The sequence below is a fragment of the Alligator sinensis genome, unplaced genomic scaffold (genome assembly GCF_000455745.1).
Source record: "Alligator sinensis unplaced genomic scaffold, ASM45574v1 scaffold264_1, whole genome shotgun sequence".
Classification (NCBI taxonomy): domain Eukaryota; kingdom Metazoa; phylum Chordata; order Crocodylia; family Alligatoridae; genus Alligator; species Alligator sinensis.
This window is the reverse complement of record NW_005841831.1, coordinates 1738813-1763436: the sequence shown is the minus strand read 5'-3', so window position 1 is coordinate 1763436 and position 24624 is coordinate 1738813. Positions and strand designations below refer to the sequence as shown.

At 47.2% G+C, this 24624-nt stretch overlaps 1 protein-coding gene, 1 long non-coding RNA gene and 1 pseudogene across 2 annotated transcripts; 2 read left to right on the top strand and 1 right to left on the bottom strand.

Annotated features, from left to right (window-relative positions):
• Positions 1-417: 417 nt before the first annotated feature.
• On the bottom strand, positions 418-507 carry LOC112552009 (annotated as a pseudogene).
• A 1533-nt stretch (positions 508-2040) lies between these two features.
• Positions 2041-10524, top strand: LOC102379730. Its single transcript, XR_001358646.2, has 4 exons — positions 2041-4250; positions 7179-7272; positions 9007-9109; positions 9518-10524. It is a non-coding gene; the product is annotated as an uncharacterized LOC102379730 (long non-coding RNA).
• A 3370-nt stretch (positions 10525-13894) lies between these two features.
• Positions 13895-22131, top strand: LOC102379482 (beta-microseminoprotein-like). The gene is made up of 4 exons (XM_025208117.1): positions 13895-14050; positions 19355-19454; positions 20232-20334; positions 21740-22131. The coding sequence occupies exons 1-4, from the start codon at positions 14048-14050 to the stop codon at positions 21867-21869; spliced, it is 336 nt and encodes a 111-aa protein (XP_025063902.1). The 5' UTR covers positions 13895-14047; the 3' UTR covers positions 21870-22131.
• Positions 22132-24624: the final 2493 nt, after the last annotated feature.

The following is a 24624-nucleotide window of genomic DNA, read 5'->3' as shown; positions in this document are numbered from 1 at the left end:
GGCGGGAGCGCGCCCGGGCAGGGCTGCCGCTTTGGAGGTCGCTGAAGCAGCCGGTTGTTAATATCCACAGAAGTCAGCGGAGTCCTGACGTGCGGGGGCTCAGCCCGAAGGCTCAAGTCCCTGCCCGTCTCCGTCCAACTCTAGTCCCGGGGCCAGTGCAGAAGCGGGCGGAGAGGCGAGAGGAGCAGCAAAGGAAGCGGGAAGCTGGGCCGGACCCACCTAGAGACCGACCAGATCAGCAAAGGAGGCAGGCTAGGATTGGATGGCACTGATTTAAGGATTAGGCCTTTAGAAATGTATTCGGTAGCAAGGCACCAGCTCAAACCAAGCGTTGCCGTCTTTGCAGCCTGAGCACAAGAAACGGACCTCAAGGAACAGCAGCCCCTCGGGGACTTCTGTGAATTGAATGGCACCCGGTTTTGAAATTTAACGTATAACTGTTCCTCTCCACGGACAGCTTTAGTAGAAGGCGAAAAATGTCTGCTATCTGAAGAGAAACCAGAGTGTATTGCGTACCTGCATGCAGAGAGGTGGGGGGAGTCTTCAGGCAGAGGCAAGCCTGGGCCTGCACAGATCTACTGACCTGCTTTTCTCCTCGAACCTCCCAGCACCTGTCAGAGGATCTGGCAGCACCATTGGGTGCCCTAGCACCCGGATTAGGCAACATGTCCCTAAAGGATCCTGAAGACACAGATAAAGGGACTTCCTTCTAGAGCACTTTCTGGAGGGTCTCCTGGAGGATCAAAGGGGCATGAGCCAGGAGACCCAAGGTTAGGCCTTCGCTACTAGCTCCCTAGCAAGAATAACTCCCAGTACCTATCTCAGCCAATGATGCCCCTTTACCTGGAACACCTGCAGATGTGCTGTGCTTACTGGACTGCAGCCCATGGTTTAAAGGGGAAGGGGGGTGATCAGTATGTTACCTCTGACTGGTAGGAACAGATGCTATTCAGTAGGCAGAGCATCTCTTTTTCCCTTTTCTGTTATTTGCCTGGGGGCTGTCAGCCAATGAAGCAGCACTTGAGACCCTACTGTTGCATGCAGAATTGACACCTGGGAGGAGGGCTATGCTGGGGAAGAGGAAGCATGCATGAGGAGGGAGAAGAAACTTAGCATTTGCTAGACTTTCTTTATCTAGCCTCTGGTTTGATTGTACTGGGTGTCAAACAGCAGCTAGCTGTCTGGCCCCTGGCACAGGTTCACTTATTGGCACAATGGGATCTGTTCCCCAGTCCTAACAATCACACTTCCCGCTGTGCTCAGGATCATAATCTACACTGCACTGGCATTAGAAGGCCTGGTGCCCCATGAACCTATGTGGTCTTGGGGCTAGGATCAACAATCAGTTTACTGTTAGTCCCAGCCCCAGGACCGCATAGGAACACGTTCAACACTCTGGTGCAGTCCCAGAGCTGAGACTGACAATAAGATGGTTGTCAGGCCCAGTACCACGACTGTACAAGTGCCACACTTGGCTTGGTGCAGTCCTGGAGCTGGAACTGACAGCACCAGGGCTGATATCAGAGCACTACCATACAGCTGGTATCAGGCTCCATGGTAAGGACCCTGCCACACATTCAGTTTAAAGTGCAATGGAGACCAACCGCAACATTATTATGCATATTTTGTTAAATGAATTCATGGCTTATTTTCCATTTTATTACAGTGAATGTGTGACTGGGCTACTGCTTAACATGCAATAAACTGGTTAAACTGGTTAATTGTGTTGTAAGTATAACATCTGCCAGGGACTCCAGTGCAGTTTGGGATTAGGATTGCTATCCCTTTCTTCCTTGTTTCTGGGGTTTTCATGCTTTTCACTGGTTCTCCCCTTGAGGTCCTACAAATTGTCCCCCAAAGTTTCAGTGGTCAGGACCAGGTTTTGTAGAATCATAGAAAATTAAGGTTAAAAGGTACCTCAGGAGGCCATCTAGTCCAACCCCATGCTCAAGCAGGACCATCCCCAACTAGATCGTCTCAGGCAAGGCTTTGGTCTAGCTGGGTTTTAACAACCTCCAAGGATGGAGATTCCTCAACCTCTCTGGGTAATATGTTCCAGTGCTTTACTACCCTCCTAGTGAGAGAGTTTTTCCTGACATCTAACCATGCAGAGGACTCCATGCCCATGATAGCGTAGAACTCTTTAAAGAAGCAGTATGTTAAGAAGGAAGTCTGTTCTGCAGCATGACCTGTTCATACACTTGCCAGAGATCTTTTGCTTGTTTCTTGTTCCACTCACAGCCGTTTGCTATTTTCCTTCATGAGCTCCTTGTATATGATGCTGTTCTGCCAAGTTGTGCTTGTACAGCACCTCCCCACAGGTTTAAGAGCTCTTCCTTTTTGCTCCAGACAGGACCTGGAGGCATGTACACACATAAGCCACATAAAAAATACAGCTAAAGCTGAATTCCCTCCAGGTAAGCATGGCATTAGACAAATAGGGGGATGTAGTTAGCCTGAATACAGTTAGCTCTTGGCCTGTGCTGCACATACTCAAATAATACAGCACAGGATTTGATGTGTAATCTGCAAATGGGTTAGGAGGTGGATTGTAGATCTATCAGGACCCCAAAAGTATCCTCTCTTGGTATGTTTAAATAAACAACACTTAGTACAAGTTGAGTCATGTTGTCTGATGTCAGAAGTGACGCCCTTGAAACAGCTTCCCTTTCTCCCACTGCCCTGTTTTCAGCCAGAACATTCAAAAGGTCAACATGAGTCCTCTTTCTATTTTATTTAGCACTACGTGTTCTTTTCCTTCTATTTGTTGCATAATTCAGGCAGGGATGATAGGATAGAATCCCCCTATTTGTCTAATGCTATGCTTACCTGGAGGGAATTCAGCTTCAGCTGTATTTTTTTATGTGGCTTATGCGTCATGAACAAGTAGTTCTTCATTATGCAATGCCATTTAAAAATTCTCATACACATCAGTAATTATTAGATACATGGACCTTTATAGCAGTAGGCCAAGACTCGGTGCAGGAAAGACAGCAGACAGCGGGCACATTTACATGTGTGCCTGACTGTGCAGTTGTTACTGCCTGGTCATTTAGTATTTGCTTTAGCAAGTACTAAATGACTGCACAGTAACCACCGGTACTGCGCAGTCCAGGCGCAACACAGATCATATCTGACCCTATTGTGTAGTAGCAATGAGCTACTGTGCAGTAGCTCGTTGCTACCGTGCAATAGTGGCAGCGTCACAGTTTGTGCCCATCAACACTACATTGCCATAACAACATAGCATCTCCTGTAGATGCGTCCAGTGACCAATAAAAGAATGGTTCACTTCCTTTTAGTTAAACACAGATTAGGTTATTATTGATCATAGATGAACCTGAAGCCTGAAGCACCTCTCCTGCTAACTCCCCTTTCTGATGGAAGTTTTAAAAAACCTCCCATCACCACTACTTCTCTCACCCAGCAAATGCCCATGTAGCTGACTCACAGTCTTCTGGGCTATGAAAATGTATTAGTTCTGTCTTCACAAATATGTACATGAATATGAATATAGGATAAGCTAAAAGTTACAAGTTTGAAAGAATATGGGAAGTGAATATCAGTTGCCATCTACAAGCCTTGAAGTGCTTTGCAGTCTAAGCTTCACAGAGGTATGCAAATAATTGTAAGTAAGGGAGCTGCCCAAGTTTCCATAGCAAGTCAGAGTCCAAACCAGGAAAAAAACCCAGGTCACCTGTCAAGTTCCTTCATTCGCTATGAAAGTTTGGAAAGAAATGATACTTGGAAATGATGTCTTGTTGGACTTTGACATGAGTTGGAGGACTAGGAGAAGAGTACTGTTTTCTGTCTGCTTCTCTTTTGTAATCAATCTAGTCTAGCACATCTAGAAAAAGGTATTTGATACATACCTATCATGGATGTGCTGGGCCAGGATGGCTTCCAACTTATGCTTAACATTTCTTTAGGCTTTACACACATGGAATAGTTTCACTGAAGACAAACTGAACATATGCTTAAAGCTAAGTAATATGCTTAGTGCTTGTCTGGCCTAAGGGAGTGATCCAAAAGCTGCTGAATCAACTCCCTTGCCTAACAGGACCACTGTTTCCATTTCTAAACCAATACATGTGATTTCTACACAAATATTTATCTAACTTATTTACATACCTTCAATAGAAGCAGCGTTAGGCATTACAAAACACTTGTTCTCTCAGGGTGTATAAATCTACTGCAAACACAACTGTCCTCAGGCTGTACAATCACCAAGGCAGGAAGCTTTCAAAATGGTAAGTCAATATCTGTCTCTTACACTGTAAAAGGAGGAAGTATATAGCATCTGAATTACATATATTTGAATGACTATTTGGAGGTATCTGTGAAAGGAATAAAAGGTTGAAAGCAAAGGCTTTGTTACATAGTAATTTTAGGTGGCTCCTGGAGCTCTTAACCCCTGGACTGGCTGCATGTTAACACTTTTAAGTGGCTTAAGGCACTCGTTATGCAGCTCATATAATGTGCTGTTTATGTAGCCCTTAGGCTGTATCACCCCGGCTACCTTTCCCAACAGTGAAAGAATAGGAAAAGCCCTCTTAGTACCATTCATGTACAGCACTTAGCAGGTATTCATTCCTACTTCCATGGCTTATTTCCCTTATGTACGTTTAGTTTTGTTAATGGAAAGCACTGGATAGTCTTATTACTCCTGTCTAATCCTTTAGTCACACCCACTAAAAGCTTTGCCTCAAGGTCTTCTGGTAGTGAGTTCCATTGGTTATCTTTTTTTTGTAAATGTATCTTCTTTAACCAGCTTTAAATATATTACTTTTTAAATTACTGAGTGGTCAACGGCTCTTGTATTATAACCAAGGATCCTAGTTTTCTTTGTTTAAAAATAGCAAATTCTCTGATTTTAAACCCCTGCAAATTCGCTGATTAAAAACTAGGGCTGTGAGAAGCTTCGGTCACTGATTCAATTTGGTGGAGATCCGGCCCAATGCGGTGGCCGAATCTCCAAATCCAAATCAAATCAGGAGACCCTTTAATCTCTTTGAATTGAATCAGAACCCTCTGAATTGATTCAGAGAGATTAGGAAAGATTTGGAGATTTGGTCATAGACACAGCTTTAAATGTTTTGTCTACCGGGTAGCAGGTGGCTCTTGAATGCTGAGATGCTGGGGCAGATGCAGTGTCCCACAGAAGTGCAGGGGGGTCCCCAGCACACTTGGCAGCAGACCTGGAAGTGGACCAGGGGCACTTCTGGTCCACTTCCAGGTCCACTGGGGAGCGTGCAGCAGGGCCCCCCGGCTCGGTGTCTGTTGCCTCCTGGGGCTAGGGGGCACCCAGGGTCCCCCTGTGGCTGATCACTAAGCTGGGGGGATGCCGGGGGGAGGGGGGCCCTGGTGCGCTTGGCAATAGACCTGGAAGGGGACTGGAAGTAGTTCCGGTCCACTTCCGATTCACCGCCAAGCACACGGGGGCGCGTCTTGCGCTCCTGTGGGATGCTTCATTTGCCCCACCACTGCAGCGTTCAGGAGCTGCTCTTGGTACCTCGAGGTATGTAGAAAAAACATTTAAAGCTGTGTCTATGACCGAATCGCTGATTCTCTGAATCAGCACTGAATCTTCAGATTCAGATTCAGCTGAATCGAATTGGGGGCAGTGATCCAAATCAATGAATCAAATCACTGTCTCTGATTTGGGTCAAATCTGAATCGAATATGGCTCATTTTGCACACCCGTATTAAAAACCCCATAATTGCATGTTTCCACGATTAAAATAAAATACCATTATATATAGGGATCAGTTGAACACAATATTTTATTGATATATTTACAATTTTAAAGCAGTTTGGAAACCTACCAGTGCCCTAATTGGTATAATAAAATAAATTCTAAATACCTATACATTTTGATGTTTTGTTTTGGTGTTTCATTTCTGGTACCTCTTGAGTCAGGAACTCCTGTGCTTGCTTTTGCTGGTGGCTCCACTCCAGGGCCAGTGCTCGTGGGGAGGGGGCACTGGTGCTCCCACCTGCCCCCGCTGCCCATCGGCTAAACAGAGAGCGCGGCCTGACAGGGTGTGCACAGGTGCTCTCAGGGGATGCACGTGCACCCCCTGCACATCACCCCTGCGCAGCCCCCTGTCCTCCTCAGCAGTGCCTGAACTCTGGTTGCCTCCCGTGGTGCTGCAGCAGAGTGGAGTGCAGAGCGCAGCTCCCCCTCCCCAATGTGTAACGTGGCTGGAGTGCAGCCCCCACCCACAGTGCCCCCCACTTTAGGGTCAGTGTTCCCTGCCCACTGCTCTCCCTCTGGGGCCTCTGCAACTCAGTGGGCAGGACGTGGTGTAGCGAGTGAGGCCAGGCAGGGAAACTCAATGGTACTGCTGGGAGCTCCATGCCACCATGGTGACATGCTTTCTGCCTGCCCAGCAGCAGTGAGGGGCACAACTCTGTGCCCGTACCCCTGCTGCTGCTGGGTGGGCAGGGGGCAGCTCACCATGGAGGTGTGGGGCTTGTGGTGGCGGCACCAAGCTTACCGCCCTGCTCTGACCTGCTGCACTAGGTCCTGTCTGCTGGGTTGCGGAAGTCCCGGGGGAGGGCAGCAGGGCAGGGAGCCTGAGCCCACAGTGGGCAGCCCACCCTTGCCCCTGCCCCATGAACAAATCTGGGGGGCACATGCCCCCATGCCTCCCTTGGGAGCGCATGTAGTGGCAGGGAGCCAGCTCCCCTTCACCCTCCAATGATCAACCTGCAGCCCCATCCCTCTCCCTGCCTGGACCCTGTGGCCGTGCATTCCCACCCTGGGCCCCAAACCCCATGCACCACTCCAGCTGGTGGTTCAATCCAAAAGGAATAGTTCCTGGATTGATGCTTCTGGTTCAAGTTTGTCTCTAATTAAAAAAAAACATTTATCTGAGGTGTGCTAAGATTCATCTTCCTTGGAAGCCCAAATGCATGCTATGCAGGGTATTTCAAAATGCAGCCTGGTTAGTGTTATGATGGGTTGGGAGGGACAAGAGCAATATTTCAGACTAGACATTCTGATGCCTTTATTTGTGGACACTAAAACCTGAAAGGATTGTAATCAAACTTTCCAAAAGAAGCAGGTTGGGAACTGAAATCAGGAATATAAAATTTCTATCCAAAAGGAATATTTTGGGGAAGTTACTAGCTATTACTTGATTTTGGCCGTGTGGTTTGCCTTTCTTTTACAGAAGCTGTTCCTGGGTATCATTCTTGCCTTTAGTATCTCAGTGACATTATGCAGGTCACAATGCTTTTTCTATCCACTTCGAGGCAATCCAGCAGGTAAGAGTGGCAAATCAATTGTCTGCCTTATTCATTCTGCAATGACAAAGCCCACATATAGTGATCATCAGGGCAAGTTTCAAAGCCTGTTGATCTATCTGCACAACACAGCAGCTTCTCTCTTCTTGGTCATCAGTGCAACTCCAGGCCAGATAAACACAACTTACTGACATCTGATTGCTGTTCAACACTGCACATGACATGGGCAGAGGGTTACAGTCTAGATCAGGGGTTGTCAACCGGGGGTACACGTACCCCTAGGGGTACTTAGAAAGGTCAAAGGGGGTACGTGCAGGCGGGTGGGGATGGAGCACGCCTTAGGGCGTGGTGGCAGCATCTCTTGCATCATGTTCCCACACTTTGCCTCTTACCTAGGGGAGGAGGAAGGAAGCTGCCACTCTCAAAGCAAGCAGTGGCAGTGAGGCACAGAGGGTCTCACTGGCGGTGGGGGACAGCATGTTTCTGTGCCTGCTCCCAGGAGCAGGGCGGTGGTGGGGGGTGGGGGCAAGGGCAGCAGCACCCCTTTGTGGGCTGGACAGGTGCTGCCTGGCCTGGCCACCGGCCACTATCGCCGCATGCAAGCTTCCCCCCTCACCCCCACATCTGACCAGCCAGGTGGCACCTGTGTGGCCTGCAGAGGGGTGCCGCTGCCCTCGCCCCCTCCCCAGCCCTGCTCCTGGAAGCAGGCACAGAAACACACTCCCCTCCCCCCTGCCATTCAGACCCTCTGTGCCTCCCTGCCACTGCTTGCTTCGAGAGCAGCATGACAGCCATGTGTGTCCCATTGCTGGGCAGGTAGCAGCCCATCAGCGAGCCACCCAGCAGCAGGACACACAAGGCCTCATGCTGCTCTCAAAGCAGTGGCAGCAAGGCAAAGAGGCACAGCAGAGCCCAGCCCGCTCTTGGCCCATGCACAGATTGTGGGGGGACATGTGCCCCCCCCCCTGGCTCCCCACCGTGGTGCACACAGCAGTGGGAGCCCACCCCCCACCCCAGTGCCCCTGGATGTGCCGCTAGGCTCCCATTGTCCCAGGGCCTGGCCTGGGCTCCATTCACCCCTGCCCCTGCCCCACTCCCTCCTGCACTGTGAGGGTCTCGATCTGCCCTCCCTGAGCCCTTTCCTTCTTCCACACATGCTTACCTGCTGTGGGGGGGGGGGGAAGGGGGTTCGTGTGCGTGTGTGTCTGTCCCCTGCCCACCCGGTGGCAGTAGGCACATGGCATCGCGCAGCTCTTGGTGCAATGGCAGTGGGGTGCAGAGTCCAACCTGCAGCAGAAGCTGCCTCTGCCCTGTACACAGATGTAGGGGGCATGTACCCCCTGGGGCCTCCACTGGGGTATGCACAGCATTTTGCATTCAGTCACCCAAATTTCACATGCCACCCCCCAGCACAATTCAGAGGCCTACAGGCTTTGTTGACAAGGCCAACAGAAGGGCCAATAACTGAACGAGGCACAGACTGAACTTCCTTCTTTGTAGAAACTTGTCCTTCCTGATCATGCCTGCGGCATAGATTGAAGTTTGCTCCATTGCTGCCCAAGATGTATTAGTCCTCAGATTAAATAAAGGTCCCAGCCACCATGGCTGTTACTCAGACACTCATCGCATTAAATAGAATGGAGACAAAAAGCAAAGGAACCAGGGAGTTGGTCACTAAAGATCAAATTCTTTTAGCAGGCTTATTGCCTCCAGGTGTCTCTTTCATCAAACATTATTTTCCCTGTGTCTGTTTAGCTTGTTACCACAATGGAGTGCGGTACCAGTTTGAGGACACCTGGGAGGCCAGGGACTGCTTAAAGTGCACATGTAGCTCAGCTGGAGTGCAGTGCTGCAAAACGTAAGTCTAGTTCCAAATAATCTCATATTCATTTTGCTCCCCAACCAGCATAAAGTCCAGGGGATGTCATCTTCAGTTTCTGGACCATCACGTTAGAACAGCTGAAGCAGAAGCTGTGAGAATCCAGCCTGTATGTTAGTGGTTAGAAGAAGTGACCTGGGCCCTACCTTGCCTCTGTCACTGATTTGGTCTGCAAATTTAGGCTGGATCACCAAGCACAGGGCCATATTCATTTACCACAGTCTCTGGGGTAGGGTTCATCTCCACTATCTGATATCCTGTATTCTTTCTGCTGCACCTACAAACCCTGCAGCAGCCGTGTGGACACTTTCCATGGTCTTTATCTTCTTTACCGCATTATTCTTCCCTTGCATCACTTACACATTTTTTTTTCCTTTTTATTGGCAGAATTTCTTATCCCACCAACTATGATCGGGTGAACTGCATAGCCATTCGCAACTGGCCAGAATGCTCCTTTCGAGTTGTCAGGAAACTGGACCGCAGCATGCCCTGTGAAGTCACTAGGGTTATTAGTTAGACCCCAAATTAGCTCTCCTGCTGGTTAAACAAAACGGACCCTGAATTATGCAAGTAAATTGAACAATGAAAATCTGCGGCTACTTGACATTACTGAGTCTTCTGGTATCTGCAACATTTTAGGAGAGACTCAAATCATTTTTACGTCTAAATAAATTTTGGTACAGTTGGGAAGGTTCTGGTAAAGACATATTTCTATAAAACAGCACCATTTAACCTACGCTAGTTAGGCTAATAGGCTAGTTAACAGTCTGGTGTATTTTCCTTCATGTAATTACTAGCAGTCCCTCTCTAATGGTGTTTTCCCTGCAGCATACTTAGAAGGGCTCAATGAGTTGGGATTGAATCTAGGCGTGAAGCAGCTTTCTGAAGGTCAGTGCTGTGCTCAGCCCATGAAATCAGTTACTTTGTACATCATCAAATCAGTTACTTTGTACAGATGTAGCTGACTGTTCTCCAAGACAATGTATGTTGTGCTAGGCTACAGGGTAACAGAATCATTCTGGCACATTAGTCAGGTAACTTTGAGTTGGTTGCATGCTACATTTTGGTCATCCACGTGGTGACACAGAATTGCGTCCGAAGTGCTAGCCCTATCTTCTAAAAAACAGTCCTGTTACCAGTTGCCTGGCAAAGGCAACTTTAAAAAATAATATTAAAAATAGAATAAATAAGCATCCTGGTTAAAAAGGAAAGCTAGGAAACACCTCAAAGACTGAAAACCAGAAAAAGTCAAATAAAAAAACCCTAAATTAGTTTTCAAGTCTCATGATTTTTAAGCCTATTTCATGATTTTTGAGCACTTAAGGTTGGTAACAATGCACCTCCCTGGCATTGTTGGTAGTATATTCTCTTCCCTCCCCCCTCCACCTCCTACAACACACACACCTTCCTGGCCATGCTGAGCAATTACTATAGTATTTCCTTCCACCAACTACTTATTCATTAAAAAAAAAAAAAAAATAGGAAAGCCATTCATTTAATCTCATAGCAAAAGCAGGGCAGTGTCTTGCAAGCTCAGAGGCATGCTATGGCTTGGAAAGCCCCAGCCAAGGATCACAACATAGAAACAGTAGTCTCTTCAACATGGAGGACCAGAGGCAAAATAATCTTTTGGCTTGGGTGTGCAGACTCCATACCTAAGTCTGCAAGAACATAGTTGTCCCCTTTCCTTTGAAAGGACTACAGCCATCTAACATTAGTGCAACCTTTTTTCACTCCTTTCTGGTAAGGCTGATGAAGTCTTATTGAGCTATTAAAGGGAACTATTCTTGCAAAAAAACAACAACAAATAACATACATGGGGGACTTAGATGATATTTTGTGCCTAGAAAATCTCTTCATGAGACCTACAAGTAAAGTTAATGTGTAGAACAGGGGTTTTCAACCTTTTTGAATCAGTGTACCCCCAGTAGCTGGACATGGAGAGGGGAGGAGGGGCCAGGGCCAGATGCTGAGCGCAGGGGGTGGCACGTGGCCAAATGTGGAACTGGTGCCTATTGCAGGGATGTGTGGGCAGTGGATCATGGCTCTGCCCCAGGCCCCGGCCTCACATAGTCACTGTCCTGCAATCCCAGATCCCAGCCCAAATCCTGGCCCCACCCACCTGGCTCTGGGATGCCACTCCCCACCCACCTGTGGCCCCATCCCATCTGCCCAGCTGTGTGCCCTTGCCTGGGTCCTGGGCCGGTCTCCATAGAGAACCTGCCCACCTGCTCCGTCCAGCGCCCCCAGCTGTGTGTGCCCAGCAGATATGCTGGGGTGCCTGGGCAGCAGGGCCAGGGCCAGTAGCAGGGGCAGAGACTGGCAGTAGCAGCTGAAAGGAGTCACTGCTACGGGGACTGCTGGGAAGTGAGTCCAGCCGCTGCACTGCCCCAACCCTGCTGCAGACCTGGGGGCAGCATGACTGGCTGTACTCACCACAGCTCAAGCTGCCCCCTGTGCCTGGGCCTGACAGGACCGAGGGGCCTGCCTCAGGCCACACAAAATCCCCTGGGCTGGATCTGGCCCATGGGCTCTATTTTGCCCATGCCTGTGCTACAATAGTAGAGACCTAAGTGTGGACTAACAACTTAGCTCCTCCAGCAGGTTTTGCTGCCTTTGCTGATCTCTGGACTGTAACACCTATACCACTTTTGGACCTGACCTAGCTAGTTTAAATCTAACCCTGATATGTCTACACCTGTTGTAGTCATACCCTTATAGGCCCAGGTACATATGGAGCCATTTAAAAAGGGGAACGTTTCAAAAGGACAGTAGCTGGTGTGCACAAGCTGGGAATGATACAAATATAGCAAAACTGCTTCAACTTTATCCCTTGTTAAAGGGATTGATGTCCATGTTATGGTTTGGAGTATTGTCATATTGGACAACTTACCTTTCGGGGAGTTGGAGGGGTATAGGAAACTAAGGGGCTGGTGGTTAAAACAAGCAAATGAAAACACACAAGAAGTGACTGCAACGAAAGGGAATCTACCACTACTGCTGGCCCTGGCTGGAGCAGGACAGATGCAGCCTGGACAGCATCTGTAGTAGGCAGGTCCGCCCTTCCTGCAGGGCAAGGGGAGGAATGGGAAGGGTGGGGAGGTACTGCTGAGCATAAAGGGGAAGGGAGGGAGTGCTGAGAGAGGGGTTGGTGGCAGGAGGGAATTTTACCTGATCTGGGGACTTAAAAAAAAAATCTTCAGCTGCTGCTTCCATGGAACGGTCTGCCCATCCCAGTGTTGGAGAGGAGGCTGGGAGTGCAGGGTGCAGCCACTCCTGCAGCCCTGGTTACTACTCTCATATCCCCTTTTCAAAATCCTGGATCTACCTATGGATAGGTCAGTTCTACAGACTAATCTGGATGGCATGGTGAGCTGAGCTTTCTTGAACAAGATACATTTTAACGAAGTTTAGTACAAAAGTCATATGGCTAGGCACCAACAGCACATGCTACATTTATAGGAGAAGGGATTATATCATGGTGGAAACCATGGAACGGTGTGATCCTAGGATGTATACATAAGAGAATATTAAATAGAAGTGGGGAGGTACTACTACCTCTTAATAAAGCATTACTGATACCAGTCCTGTAGTACTTTATTTAATTCAGCTACCCATACTTTAACAAGGATGTTGAGAAACTAGAGAGGGTTCAGGAAAGAGATACTGTACAAGTACAAGCTAGAATATTTAAAAGTGTAGAATATGAAGAAGCTGTATCTAATTTTCAGAGTGAGTAATTGTACCAAATACTTTATCAAGCAGACAGGATTCTAATCAGTATTTTTTAATTTCCTGTTAAATTAGACCCTTTTTTTTCACTAAGTCAGAAAAATGTTAAAGTGTTAGAATGAGTGTTATTCAATGGTTTCTGGGTGAAAACTTTTTTTGCTAAAACAATTGTACTTTTTTCAATATTTTATACATCAGATTTTGAAGATTTTTCTTTTTTTGGCAATTTGTTAAAGTTTTTTTTTTTTATTCAATGTCCATCATAACATTCCAGTTCTTTCCATTCATCAATAATCTGATCTTTGAAAAATGATTTTTTTGGACTAGCTTGTTCAGTTGGTTGTTGTTACACCATGACATATGCTACATGAGGTAACTGGAACTGTTGTGGAGAACTTACCTTTTGGGGAGTTGGGGGGTATAGGAAACTAAGGGGCTGGTGGTTAAAACAAGCAAATGCAAACACACAAGAAGTGACTGCAACGAAAGGAAATCTACCACCACTGCTGGCCCTGGCTGGAGCAGGACAGATGCAGCCCGGACAGCATCAGTGGTGGGCAGGTCCCCGCTTCCTGCAGGGCAAGGGGAGGAATGGGAAGGGTGGGGAGAGAGAGAGATTGTGTGCGTGTGCATGCATATAACATTATATGATACAGCGAATTAATGCACATTCCAATTTTCTCCCCTCAGTCTGGAATACTATAGCTCTGCCCAACTTCCAGCTACATGCCCCCACTAATAGGACATATTCCATCCCTTTCAGACAGGAAATGCTGAGCAACTATGCCGCAGGTTGGACTTTGAAGGAATGTACTCTGAAGGAATGTATTCTTAAGGAATGTACTCTGTCTTCCTTTTTTGTATGCCAGTTTTCCCTGAAGGCAGGTCTCAACTTGCACATCACCAGATAAGGTGCCTGTTGTAATTGTGGGGTGAAGGCAGGGACCAGAAAGATTCCAAATTAGCCTTTCACTTCATTTTTGTGCCTTGCAGAGCCAAGGTTTCTTTTTGCCAGTTGGCTGAATTTCAATAGATTCTTCAGAAATTCCAGCATAGCTGTTCCAGAAATAAGCGGGCTCAAGTTGCTCAATATAAGGAGTTGCAAAATTCTTGTCTTCTCATTTTGTGTGTATCACTGCTGGAAACGGTCAGGCTGTGAGCTCTTCAGAAGCAACACATTTTACCATGGTAAGTCAGAATTTCAGACTTTAGAAGTTCATAGCTCACCTGGCTACTTCGTTCAAAAACTGGTATTGGAGGGGAATAGAGTTTTATCTAACTACACATGAATTCATTTGTTTAAATTGCTTGCAAGGAGCTGCACAAGTAAAGCCCTAGATCAGGGGTTGGCAACCCCTGGCATACATGCCAGAACATGGCATGCAAAGGCATTTTGCTTGGCATGTGCACCTCTGGGTGGATGGCAGGGAAGGAGCTGAGGCTGCACTGCCACAACAAAGATCAGGCCCCTTGCGGCTCCCCCACCATCTGCCCCTGGCATGCCAACATCTTACAGGTTGAGGCTGTGGGTGTTTTTGGCACTCTGCTCAAAAATGTTGCCGACCCCTGCCCCAGATTTTCTGCCTATTGATTGATCTGTTCTGGGAAAAGTTAACTTTATAAAAATATTTCAACTTCTGTAGGTATTTTGAACCATGCTCTAAGAAGATGAACATGGAAAACACAAACATTCATTGAGTGCCTTTATTCATCTTCTCATGTACCAGGAGATATCCTCTTCTAGCTCTCAACTTTAGGATGAGGTTGTTAAACCAGATAGATGCAAGGGACAGGGAACAAATTCTGCTTTTCTGTATGCCTGTACAAGTCAACAGCAGTGATAAAAATAACCAGGGCAGATTCTTATAACTGCATGAAGAGCATAAGTTTTAGAGAAGAGGTTGTAGTTTCTGTGATGAATGTAGATTTATAAATTAATTTATAAATGAAAGGTTATGATTCAGTCATATTTTTGCTACACAGAAGCTTTAAATCCTATGAGAACTTATCTACACTTTAAATTTCAGGTTGAGATTTTCACAAGAAACTGCCTCATACCCACATACCATCTTCCCCCAAGTAATTATTTTGTATCTCATCCAGAATGAATCAAATCAAATTCAGAATCTGTTACGTCACATACTGGGCATCAAGCTTCACCCATTTAGCTTTTAAGCTCCCTGGGGCAGAGCTGCTATCTTTGTAGAGTTTGTGGGGTTTGGGCTGCATTTATACAATGGTATGCTGGTCCCTGACTGTGGCTCTTGCTGCCAAGGTAATACAAATAATAACTTCCATTTTGAAAAGCATACCACATCAGGCAACCCTTCCGCTCATATCACACTGTTCTCGTCACACAACCAGACACTGGGACAGCCTCTCTTACCTGTGTGCCCCCCTACTGCATCAGGTTCCTTTTGACTAGGCATCATCTCCCTGTTTAAGTGCCAGTACTCAGCCAGGCATCTTGCTTTAGAATTTCAACTCATGGCTAATTCACACAGCCTGAGTTACACAATGATTATACAGCTGTGACTGTCCATAGCTCCATGCAGCCCTGGGGGGGAGGGGGAGGAGGACCTGGATTTCCTCAATCTCTGGAGAAAGGCCCTCAGGCACCTGGCTCAGGCAGTCCCGGGTCCCCTGCTGAATGTGCTACAGCGGCTGGAATTAATGCACAATACATCATCGAATGTGCAAACAGCAATGCCATTAAGGTGGTGCAAAAGACATTTAACCCACAGATTCATAGATGTTAGGGTCAGAAGGGACCTCAACAGATCATCGAGTCTGCCCCCCTGCTTAGGTAGGAAAGAGCGCTGGGGTCAGATGACCCCAGCCACATGCCTATCCAGCCTTCTCTTAAAGACCCCCAAAGTAGGGGAGAGCACCACCTCCCTTGGAAACCCATTCCAAATTTTGGCCACCCTCACCATGAAGTTTTTCCTGATATCTAGCCTAAATCTGCTCTCTGTCAGTTTGTGACCATTGTTTCTTGTTACCTCAAGCGGCGCCCTGATCAACAGAGCATTTCCAATTCCTTTCTGTGTCTGCTAATGAATTTGTAGGCGGCCACAAGATCACCTCTCAGTCTTCTCTTGTGGAGGCTGAAGAGGTTCAGTCCCTCATTCTCTCCTCATAGGGCTTGTTGGGTAAGCCCCTAACCATACGAGTGGCCCCGCTCTGGACCCTCTCAAGTCTATCAACATCCTTCTTGAAGTATGGCACCCAAAACTGGACTCAGTACTCCAACTGGGTCTGACCAGTGCTGCATAGAGGGGAAGTATCACCTCCTTGGATCTATTTGTCATGCATTTGCTGATGTATGATAAAATCCGGTTAGCTTTGCTGATGATTTCATCACTTTAAACCTGCTTTAAAGTGTCATCTACAAGTGCCCTATTAGCCCATCCAGACAGCACCCACTGGAAAGTCAAGCACAACTAGCTATCTGACTCTAATGAAGGAGAAGAAGCACTCCCTGGACATGGTCAAATGCTGCAATAAATTCTGTCAGAACTATAAAGATACCAGCAGCAACCACAAGCTCCTTGGTAGAGCTGTCAAGGTCTGTACCTTCTATGATTTGCTGACTGAGACTGTTGCAAGAGGCAATCATGAAACCCTGGCATGTTCTGCAGAGCACTGACAACACTTGCAGCCACCAACCAAAATTACAAGCAGGAGGAGATAGCCATAGAGAGCCAGGATCTCTTTGACTTGCAAAACCCAGGAAGGACAGCAGCACAGACAGGATCAGAGACCCAGGACATCTCCTCTCAAAACACAGGTGAAGACCCAGCAAGGACCAGTTCCAGTAAACACTATGGCTGCTTGCAGATGTGGGATGGAAAAAAACCACAACTGGAGATTTACTTCAAAGTTCATGTGTTCCTGTACTGAACCCAGCACATACTCAGAAAAGGCAATGAATTAGTTGGACCTGGCTCACCCAATGTCTGTTAAGATTAGGTGCTGTAGTGGGGCTTTTTTGGCACTTTTAGTTAATAGCTGATTGAATCAGCTTTAGATAAAATTGCCAAAAGGCCCAGCTGAAGTGCCTGACCTATACAGACGCTGCAGAGCTGGGTCAAACGAAAGTGCTGCCTCTTCTGGTAAAGCACATTCCATGCCCACATCTGTCAGCAGACTAAGAGCTGTCTTGTTCGGACACATTTGGAGTATTTTCTTAAGTGGTTTCTGGTTGCTATCACATTAGTGAAGTTTCACCTTGACAAGTAGAGACACCGTATACATTATTCATGCTCCCCCCTAGGTCTCCGAGGGACAGGTCCCCAAACTCCTGTATTTATACGTGTGTTGCCCCCACACTCATCTTGTACCAACGCTTATCTTTCTCTTTGTTGAGATATTCATTTCTACCTGTTTTGCTTGCCACGTTTATGCACCTCCACTTATCTGTCTTATTAGTAAGTTCTGACTTTGTCCTTGAGATTTTTGGGCTAATTGGGTCCTAATCCATACACCTGGACCCTATAAAGCTATTTAGTTTAAGAGTCTTGGGGAAAGGTGGGGAGAGATTTTGCCAGGCAAAACCAGCCAACCCAGGGAGAACCACTGAACATAGATCCTCATGATAGAGGAATCAGAGGCCGCAACGAGAGGAGTATGAGAAAGGGGAGAAGGAAGATGATGACTGCAGACTAAACTGGAACATCTAAACCTAAAGAGAGAGACCTGTCTGGAGGAGACTGACACCAACAAGTTGTGGAGCAAGTAACCAAACTAAGCCGAGGAGGAATCAAGGTACTGTGATTCCCACTCACCGTCAACAGAGGGTAAAGATAGATGTTGACTTTCAATTGCAGCACAAGACCAAGCAAGCAAGCAGGTGGCACAAGGCATATGGACATAATTGCCAAAACTTGTGGTTGCAACAAAAGTGGTATCAACTGATGCTGCTATATGGCATCATATATCTGTTTATTTTATGACCTGAGAGTGCTGGCAGCCTGGAGCTGCCCCATTCTCCAGCTGTCCTGGGGCAGGGGCTTGAGGCACCTGATCCTGCAAGCCCTGGGAATTCCCATGCAGGAGCGGGCCCCTCAAGCCCTGAGAACACCTCTCCAGTTTTTCCCACCTGGCTGTTAGATTCTGAAACACACTTATGGTCGGATCCTCAAGTATTAAGAAAATGCCGCACACTAAGAATAAGCCTCCATCACCCCAACCAAAGGCACAAGCTTTTCTCCTGCCAGTCCATACCCTCATTAGAAGGGGAACAGCTGTACAGATGTGTACTACTCTAATCAGTACAACTCTTCACAGCTAGATGATATGGCAGAAGTGCTGTCTCTCTCTAACATCAGCCCCTCAGGGATTCCCCTGTTTAGCTTTCATGGGGCAGCTGACTTTCTGAGTGCTTAAAATCCCAACACAAAGGCCATGGTGATCCACTGTGAACATAGTCTTTCCAAGCCCCAAACACCATGTCTTCAGATAACTAGCCCAGATGCAAGTATCCTTTGTCACTCCTCAGTGCCTTGTGTTAATCAACCACCCCAGTCCGTTCCACTGGAGTCCTTCCCTGTTCTTCTTAACAGGAAGTCTCCTGGCTTTCCACTTGGGAGCTATCTTCTTTGTCCTCAGAAGAAAAGCTCCTCAGTGGCTCTCCCTGGTCTTCCATCTTTGAGAAGTCAGGAGGTAAACCCCACTCCTCAGCTCTCAGGGTTTTGTGGCCCTGTAGTTCAAACTCTCCAGCTTGGAAGAAGCCAGAGAACAAACACTTCTGTTTCTCTCCTGTCCCAAACCTGCTCCAGCTTTCCCAGTCTGCTTCTTGAGCACAGGGAAGTCAAGAAGGTGGCCCTTCTACTGCTCTCGGTTTCTCTAGTCCTGGTTCGTCAACTTGGGAAGGTCCACAGACACCTACCTCTGCTGCTTTCAGCCTTGTCCAGGAGACTCCAGCAACTCTTCTCAGGTCCTCTGCTAGCTGCCCGTCCAGGAAACTCTTGCAGCCATCTAATTGCCCTTCATGCTTTGTTTCTCCCTTTATTAGTTCTAAGTGCCACCTTACCTTTCTAATCACACCCACTGTTCTGTCCCAGGGTACATGGACCTACTTTACTTAAAGGGCCAGCAACTCAGTGACTAATGCATAATAGGCCCTAAAGGGTTCCCTGGCATTACAAAGAATGGCCATCTGATCATCATCCCATTCCCCAAGACAGACAAGCAGAACATTTCCAGCCCTCCCACCCCTTCACATTCCCACACTAGCTGGGAATCATTTCAGTGCAATACTTTGTGAAATCTCTTATGGCAGCTTATACTAGTTCTATCTATCCCACCTTTACCACAAAAAAATCATGAAGACTAAGAACTATTTGTACTGCTTTCCGGAACAGCTTCCCTTTGGAATTTTTACACACAAATGAAGATTTTTCCTGGTTAGTTTGGATATAATAATGGGATTTAGTTGCTAACAACTGAGAAGGTGCCTAATTCTGACCATGGGCCTTTTCTCTCTTACAGAAGTGGTTCCTGGGTTTCTTTCTTGCCATTGGCATCTTGGTGACAGTCTGTGATGCATATTGCTTTTTTCAGCTAAATAACCAAAAGGAATCTACCGAAGGTAAGAACCACAAATATTGGTTCTGAATTAGTCTTTGATCTCTGCTGGGAATAGCCAAGTAGGGTATGAAACAGGAAAATGGGAGATGCCGACACATCAGCTGCTTCCCAATGGGAGAGGCTGACACACAGCAACTTCCCATTTAGGGAAGAGAACACAGGCGGTATCACAGACATTTGCCTTCCAGAGGCTACCGTTCTCAAACAAGTAGCTGATATATGTTCTGATTCTGTGCAGCGAGAACATCCAGGCTAACTGGAGTCTGTGCGCAGTGCTACATTTCCATGGAATCCAAGAGCTACAGGTTTACAATCCTCACTAGATGTCACAAGATTAATTTAGGGATGATGACAGGAAGGTTAATGTTCGTTAGAGGAAGACACCCCAGCACAGCAATTCTACACATGTGCGTTCCCCAAAATATCACAGAATTGAGAAGAGGGAGGAACATAGATGATATTTTTCATGTGGAGCTCCTCTGGAAAGGATAACAGATTTGAATGCATGAAGATGACAAGATCTGACTGTGGTTATGTTACTGCTCACTTTTACAGAAGATTTGTTGTGGACACAGTAAATGAAAAAAGAGCAAGGTTGTGTCCTCAAGAAAGCATATAGGGTAAAAATGAATTCAGATTGCCACAAGAGTGAAAAATTTTGAATATTACCCTCATCTGCCCAGAGATCATTCCCATGATTTGTGTTGATGTGCGTGTATAGATATATGCATATGTTGAAGTTCAAGGGAAAGGATTTATTTTTATTGTGTGTGTGCAGGTTGTGTTCAAAGTGGCAAGCTGTATGAGTTTGGTACCACCTGGCAGAGTGAGGATTGCCACACCTGTAGCTGCAGACAGAGGGCGATACTCTGTTGCTCCATGTAAGTTCACCAAATTCAGTATTTGCAGTATAAAAAAAGTCACAGCCACACTCTCCCCATCCATTATGAATAATCATACTCCTAAATTCACAACTCCATCAAAAGATCTCAGGTTAGTCTAAGATGCACAGAATAAATTGAAACAGAAGTGAACAGGCATTTACCTTAGATTCAGTTTACCCCCCTCCCTGGCCCCAAGCCCCCCACGGTTTGCTTTGCAGGAGGGGGGTAGTCATTCCCCGTAGGCTGGGCTACTTCCCCAGCAGAGCTTGCCCCCCTCTCCCTTGTCAGTCAGCTCTCACTGCTTCAGCTAGGGAGTGGAGGGGCAGGGCCAGCCCTGCTCTCTGGACAGCACAACCCAGGGCTGCAAAGCATGCTGGGGGACTGCGATTTAACTTGAACCAGGAAGGGGCCAGGGACAGAGGTTTCATAAACCGGTATGACTCAGATCAGTTAAGTCTGATATTACATTCAACCAAGTTTAGATAAACCTGGTTGAATGTAGTATCAGACCTAACTGATTTGGGTCAAACTGGTTTCAGCCATTTTGAAACTGCTTTATCTGCACTGAGCTTCTGTTACAGCTTTAAACCAGTTTCTGATCACTTAAACTGGTTTATGTTTAACTTATTTCCCCAACTTTTGTGATCAAGTCACCTAGTTTCTCTGTGCCAGTTTTCCATCTATGAAATGGGGATACCAGTACTGCCATAACTCACAGAAACATTGTGAGGATAAATACAATAAAAGGCTATGTACTTCTTTACTTATGTAGTCCAGGCTTTGCATGCAGGGAGAGAAAGAGAGCCGTACATTGTGGTACTACCTATCACAATGCCAAGCATTGAAATGCTCTTTGTTAAATTTGCTTACATTCCAAAACTACAGCTTCTAGATTTGAGAGACAAGTTTAAAATCTTTGGAAAGTGATTTCCTTTCTTTCCAGCAGCACTGCCTTAGGCATGTTATGTGACTGACCTAGAAGGGGGAAGCAATAACATTCAAAAGCTAGCTAATAATTCCCAGATAAGACCCTCTAAATCCACAAGCTACTCCATCTCTCCAAGAGAAAGCTCCAAGAAGCTTGACTATACCTCTCTACTTGGCTATACTGACACCCATGCATTAGAGAACAGATTGACTTTTTTATTAGTAGATATTTAGGATTGTGAATCCAAAAAAGATGACAAAGCCGGTAGGGAAATACATATCGCCCAAGCAAGGGACTAACATTAGGGGGATGGGGGTGAGGAGGGGAACGCAACTAGGTTAGTGTGACCAATCAAGCAATGACGATGAAAATTAAACAGTGAGAATGTGTGTATTTCTAGAATAATTGATTAGCTGAAATATTTTGCAGCATGCTTTTGATGGTGATGCTTGCATTTTTTCCCCACCTTCACAGTGCTCATTCCCCTGTCGGCTATGATACAGATAAGTGTGAAAAGATTTTCAATAAGGATGCCTGCAGCTTCAAAGTAGTGGAGAAAACTGACCCCTCCAAAGAATGTGAGGTCCACAGCTGGGTGGGCTAACAATGAACCGGCTCCAGATTTCTCTGCCTAGTGAATCTCCTTGCCTTGCGATGGATGACCAGCTATGGGAGGAGTCCATTCTTTGATCTGAGTGATTGAGGTATTTTAAGTCATACCAGCAGCTTGCTTTTCTTCATCTAGTTAAATAGCAATGTAGTATATGATAATATACTGTATCTACTCCCATTTTATTTGTTCTTATCTGCATTGGCAAAACTAAGCTTTTGTTGAGTAAAATAAAAATTTCTGATGCTTCATTTGATTTTATTGTCTTGCTTTAATGTTTTATACCTCAGTAACAATGGGTTTCTACTCAAGCCTTTGAAGAGAGCACGCTTTCCAACACAGAGGCTCTACACCACAGATTGGCAATGCATGGCATGCAAGACCATTTTCCTCGACACGCTAAAGCCAACCCAGACTGGGCAGCTTCTGCCAACAGCTGCCCAGAGCTGAGGCTGGCTGCAGCTGGGAAGCTGCAAACAGCAGCGTGGGGCTCTGCAGCCCCAGCACCAGTTCCATGGCTGTGGCACCTGTGCTCGTACCAATGGGCGCATGGCCAGGAAGGGGCCTAGGGCAGCCTAACCCTGCTTCCTCCCATGCCATCTGCCCGGAGGCACGTGTACAGCTGCCACCTCCATGGAGTTGGTGCTGGGACTGTGGAGGCTGGCACAACTGTTTGCAGCCTTCCAGCCACCTGCTACAGCTGCCCTGAGACTGGGCAAGTTGTGGAAGGCAGCTGAGAGGCTGCGAAGGGCTGCACTGGGCTTCAGAGCCCCGGCACCTGCTCTGTGGCAGGGGCGACAGATGCGTACATGGCTCACAGTGCATGGTAGGGAAGGGGCTGGAACAACGCAACCCTAGCTCCTATTCTGCCATTTGCCCAGAGGCGCATGCGCAGTTGCCACGGAGACAGTGCCAGGGCTACAGACCCTAGGACAGCTGTTTGCAGCCTCTTGGCTGCCTGCTAGAGCCCAGGCAGGCTGTGGCAGGCAGTTGGTAGGCAGCAAACAGCTGCACTGGACTCTGCAGCCCTGGCACTGGCTCTGTGGTGGTGGTGGGTGCACATGTGGCTTGAAGCCTGGAGGCATTCGTGCAACCACCACCAGCAATGAAAATTGGGCCCCTTATACCCAAGTCGAGGCATGGGTGGAGGTTGGGGTGATTTGAGCACTCCAGCCAAAAATGTTGATAACCCCTGCTCTACTCTCTACTTTCAGGCTGGGAACAGTCTAGATAGGCCTGCTACCCTTTTTCCTTCAAATCATGTAGATGAGGGTTGTTAAGAATGGGACTGATAGTATGGTACCACCAAAGAATGGGGAGAGGGAACATCACCCTGTGAGAGAGTCAAAGACTAACCTTTGACTAACGAGAGTCTCGGGCTTTCTGTTACACCCCTCCATCTTTGGTTTCAGACTGAACACATTTCATGCTGGGAAAGGACTTCGGTAGCTTAAAATCTATGCTATGTTTATAGTCCTACAGACGTGAAATAACCAATAGAAGTTGAGAAACTGTGGACATTTGACACACATGCTTGTATTATCTATAGCAGTGTTGTTCACCAATACATAGCCCACTGGGGCCTGGAGACAAAACCTGTTATCCTGGGGTGGCCAACCTGTTAGGTTTTATTATATTATGTTACCCCTAGGTGAAAGAGGAATTAGGTAATAGCCAGTTTGCATTGAGCAATTTGCTACTGCAGGATAAATATGGATACAGGGGGCAGAAGTTTATTCTGCCTACTGGATGACCAAAATGTGACTTGTAACCAACTGAGAGCTCCCAGATTAAAATGTAAGAGTGATTCTATTACCCCTTTCAGATGCATAATTACTAGGGCTGTGCAAAATTCCAAACTTTGTTTCATTTTGAAGCTGTTTTGATGCATTTTGAACTCGAAACAGCAAAATCAAAATGAAACAAAAGGCTTCAAAACAGTTTCCAAACAAAGCGAGGGCACTCAAAACATTTCGAAAGTTTCAAAACATTTTGAGTTTTGAAGCTGGGCTAGCTTGCAGCTAAACAGAAACTAAGGAGAGGCAGGGAGAAGAGCCCGTAAGGACTGCTCTGATATTGACATCTAGCTCCGGCTTCAATTCCCCAGATCTCTGATCACTTCCCCCAGCTCCTCCCTGGGACACGTGCACCCAAGGAAACCTGGGGGAATGATCAGAGAGCTGGGGGAAGTGAACAGAGAGCTGGGGAATTGAACAGGGGGATGGGGAATGTGTTCAGGTTCCTAAACTTTCCCCCAGTTCCTGGTTCAATTTCCCAGCTCCCCGATCTTTCCCCCAGCTCTCTGGTCGCTTCCCCCAGCTCTTCCTGGGGGGCGCAGGCCCCTGGATGATGTGGGACGACAGCAGGTGCCGCAGCCAGCTGGGGATGATGGTGGCTCTGGGCTATTTCCCCAGCCGGCAACAGCACCAGCCAGCTGAAACCTGAGCGCAGATCTGGGGGCATGATCAGAGAGCTGGGGATCAAACCAGCAGCTCCAGGTGAGTGCTGGAGCTGGCCCAGCTTCCAGGCAGCACGCAGCACTCTGCCATGCTGCACCTGCGCCATGGGGCAGCTGCCACATGGGTGCCAGGTGCGGGGGTTGATCTCCATTGTACTGTGTTGCATGGGAGGGCCCTCAGAGGCCCCAGTCACTGCTGCCAGAGCCAGTGAGTACAGGGCTTTTTATTTATTTTTTTTAAGTGCTGGGAGACTGGGGCTGGGTGTGGGATGGGGCCCGGCAGGGGGCGGC